Source organism: Triticum urartu, chromosome 4A (assembly GCF_056163025.1).
Source record: "Triticum urartu cultivar PI428250 chromosome 4A, HENAU_Tu73, whole genome shotgun sequence".
Taxonomy (NCBI): Eukaryota; Viridiplantae; Streptophyta; class Magnoliopsida; order Poales; family Poaceae; genus Triticum; species Triticum urartu.
The window spans coordinates 615,552,958-615,555,707 of NC_141876.1; the positions used below are offsets into that span (position 1 = coordinate 615,552,958).

Here is a 2,750-nt window from a genome sequence, read left to right on the forward strand (position 1 = left end):
CACCCGCCACCTTAGAGACTTAGGCTCACTTCTTTTTAGTAGATTATAAAGAATCTCGGTCTGAGAAATCTTAAGACAAAAGAATTTGATTGCCTCTCCAAAATTTTGAGAGGATTCTGCAAATCCTAGTGCAATCCAAAACCTTTAAAATAGTTGGATTTTCCTATAATCTCAGGATTTTGGGTAATCCCTCAAAAGAAAATGTTTGGAGTTAAAAGAGTGCCCCTGTTGTAACAGGTTATTACGACAAGAATGTCACCGAGCCACCCGCGTCCGGTACAGAAGAAAACGAGCGAGTGCATGGGCCTGCCCTATCTGTTTGCATCGCTCGTACTCGAGCGGGGCCAACGCTAGGGTTCCAACGCCGCCGCCAGCCCCGCCTCGCTGCCTTGGACCTTGCCGCCGCCGGCCCGGTCCTCGCTGCCGCCGGTCTGGATTCCCGGTGCAGCCCATCTCAAACCGCGGCAGATTCTCGGCACACAACTCTTTCTAGAATCTCAAACTGTAATCTCAAAAATGAACTCGACGGCATATTCTGGGAGCATTTTGCAGAATTTTGATTCTGCGGAATTCTGCGCGAAAAGAACTGGGCCTTAATTGCACTACACAAACACGCTTGGGTAGGTAGACATACAACAGTATGTTATTGTGCATTTACTATTACTTATATTGGTTAATGGACAGCAGAAAAAAATAACTAATTAATCAAGTAGCTCTGTTGTAGTACTAATTCTGAACTAGCTAGCTAGCTACCATAGCCAGAATATTAATCAAATACTAGTGCTAAGGCAGAGTGAGACAAGACAGGAGATTGCCAAGAATCCTCTCTGGCCACTAGCTACAGCTTAACTACTAATTAGCAACAAAAAATTATGTTGGGCTGGCAGGCAGGTTTATTATACCAACATCCAAGCAGCTAGGAGGAGGAAGACGACCAACCTAGACCAGCCTATATATACGCACCGCACCTTAGCTACCTTTTGCTTCCCTCCCCTTCCGCCCACCTAGATTCTACCTGCATAGCTAGTACGTGCGCGCAGCTGCCGGCAAAGTCAAGGCGATCGATGGATAGAGATCCCATGGAGGCGCCGACGTCTACGACGGCTGCGCTGGTTATGCCAAAGACAGCGCCGGCGAGCGACAAGAAGCTGCCGTCGCGGTTCAGGCGGGTCTGCGTGTTCTGTGGGAGCAGCGCGGGGAGGAAGGCGGCGTACCAGGCGGCAGCGGTGCAGCTCGGGCAGCAGCTGGTGGAGCGCGGCATCGACCTCGTGTACGGCGGAGGCAGCGTGGGTCTCATGGGCCTGGTGTCCCGCGCCGTGCACGGCGGCGGCGGGCGCGTCACGGGCGTGGTGCCCCGGTCGGTTCTGCCGCGGGAGCTGATCGGCGAGACGCCCGGCGGGGAGGAGGTGAAGGCGGTGTCCGGCATGCACCAGCGCAAGGCTGAGATGGCCCGCCGCGCCGACGCCTTCGTGGCGCTCCCTGGCGGCTACGGCACGCTGGAGGAGCTGCTGGAGGTCATCACCTGGGCGCAGCTCGGCATCCACGACAAGCCGGTTAGTGGCCTCACACCTCACCCTATGAACTCGCAAAGAACATAATTTTCTCTATAGTTTTGTGCAAATTTGTGATATTTTTGTTGGATTTTGTGATGAGTTTGATCGAGGTGAATGAATTTTGTTGAACTGCAGGTGGGATTGTTGAACGTGGACGGGTACTACGACTCGCTGCTGGCGTTCATCGACAGGGCGGTGGAGGAGGGGTTCGTGGCGCCGGCGGCGCGGAAGATCATCGTGGCGGCGCCCACGCCCGGTGAGCTGCTCGCCGCGCTGGAGGAGTACGTGCCGGCACACCACGACGCCTCCTCCGTCAAGCTCAGCTGGGAGTCGTCCGTGGACACCAGGACCTGCTCACCATCCAAGCCAGACATCTCACGCTAGCTAGCTAGCCTTGCCTTGTAAACTACACAATTAAGATTGACATACATTTATATACTACATCAGATGATATATTCATCCAACAAACCGTACGCGTATTCATACTGATATCATGAACTTTTTGTGGACATAGACTACTTAGTATATTGATCAATTGATGATTACTCTGTGACTTGTATATGAATGCGTGTGTTCTTGCCTGCTTTGGCTTTTGCTAGTACAGTATGTGGTATCTTTTGTTGCCATTTCTGAGGATAGATGCTGATTTCCAATTGGGGGTTCTTGGCAACCACACACGTAAGTATGTACTCCCTCCGTCCCATAATATAAAAGCGTTTTTTATACTAGTGTAGTATAAAAAACGTTCTGATGGATGATGGACGTGGCCACCTCCCCAACAGTCGGAAAAGGTGGATCCATTAGGTCATTCATTCATATCCCTGTCTACCTGCAGTAGCTACAACTTGCAGCTTTAGCCGTGTGACGCCGTGTGCGTACATGTGTGTGAGAGGTCAGCAATTCACGCACGTGGATGTACCACACCACCGGGCAGCAAACGGTAGTGGCCGGGGACCTTCTCTGGCGTTGTGGAAGATAGGATGCAGACAACCAACCAGGTACTGCTCTTCATGTGCTGTCCAGTCCAATCTGATCCGATCCAAGTATCCAACCAACACAATAGACAGGCTAGACGTGGAAAGAATGGCTCACAGTGCTCACTCTACTCAAGCCACCCTCACAATTCTTTTTAGCCCCTCCGATCCATATTAATTGTCACCGGTTTAGCACCAAGTTGTTAATATGGATCATATGGAT

The 2,750-nt window shown here is 51.5% G+C and overlaps 1 protein-coding gene across 1 annotated transcript; it reads left to right on the forward strand.

Moving 5' to 3' along the window:
- The first annotated feature begins 968 nt into the window (after positions 1-968).
- On the forward strand, positions 969-2,112 carry LOC147977390 (putative cytokinin riboside 5'-monophosphate phosphoribohydrolase LOGL5). The gene is made up of 2 exons (XM_087519315.1): positions 969-1,553; positions 1,689-2,112. Exons 1-2 carry the CDS (start codon positions 1,065-1,067, stop codon positions 1,935-1,937), a joined length of 738 nt encoding a protein of 245 aa, XP_087375441.1. The 5' UTR covers positions 969-1,064; the 3' UTR covers positions 1,938-2,112.
- The last annotated feature ends 638 nt before the right edge of the window (positions 2,113-2,750 follow it).

Coding starts and splice junctions, on each gene's coding strand:
- LOC147977390 (XM_087519315.1), top strand. CDS start 1,065: ATGGATAGAGATCCCATGGAGGCGCCGACGTCTACGACGGCTGCGCTG. Junction 1,554..1,688: donor TCGGCATCCACGACAAGCCG/GTTAGTGGCCTC, acceptor GTTGAACTGCAG/GTGGGATTGTTGAACGTGGA.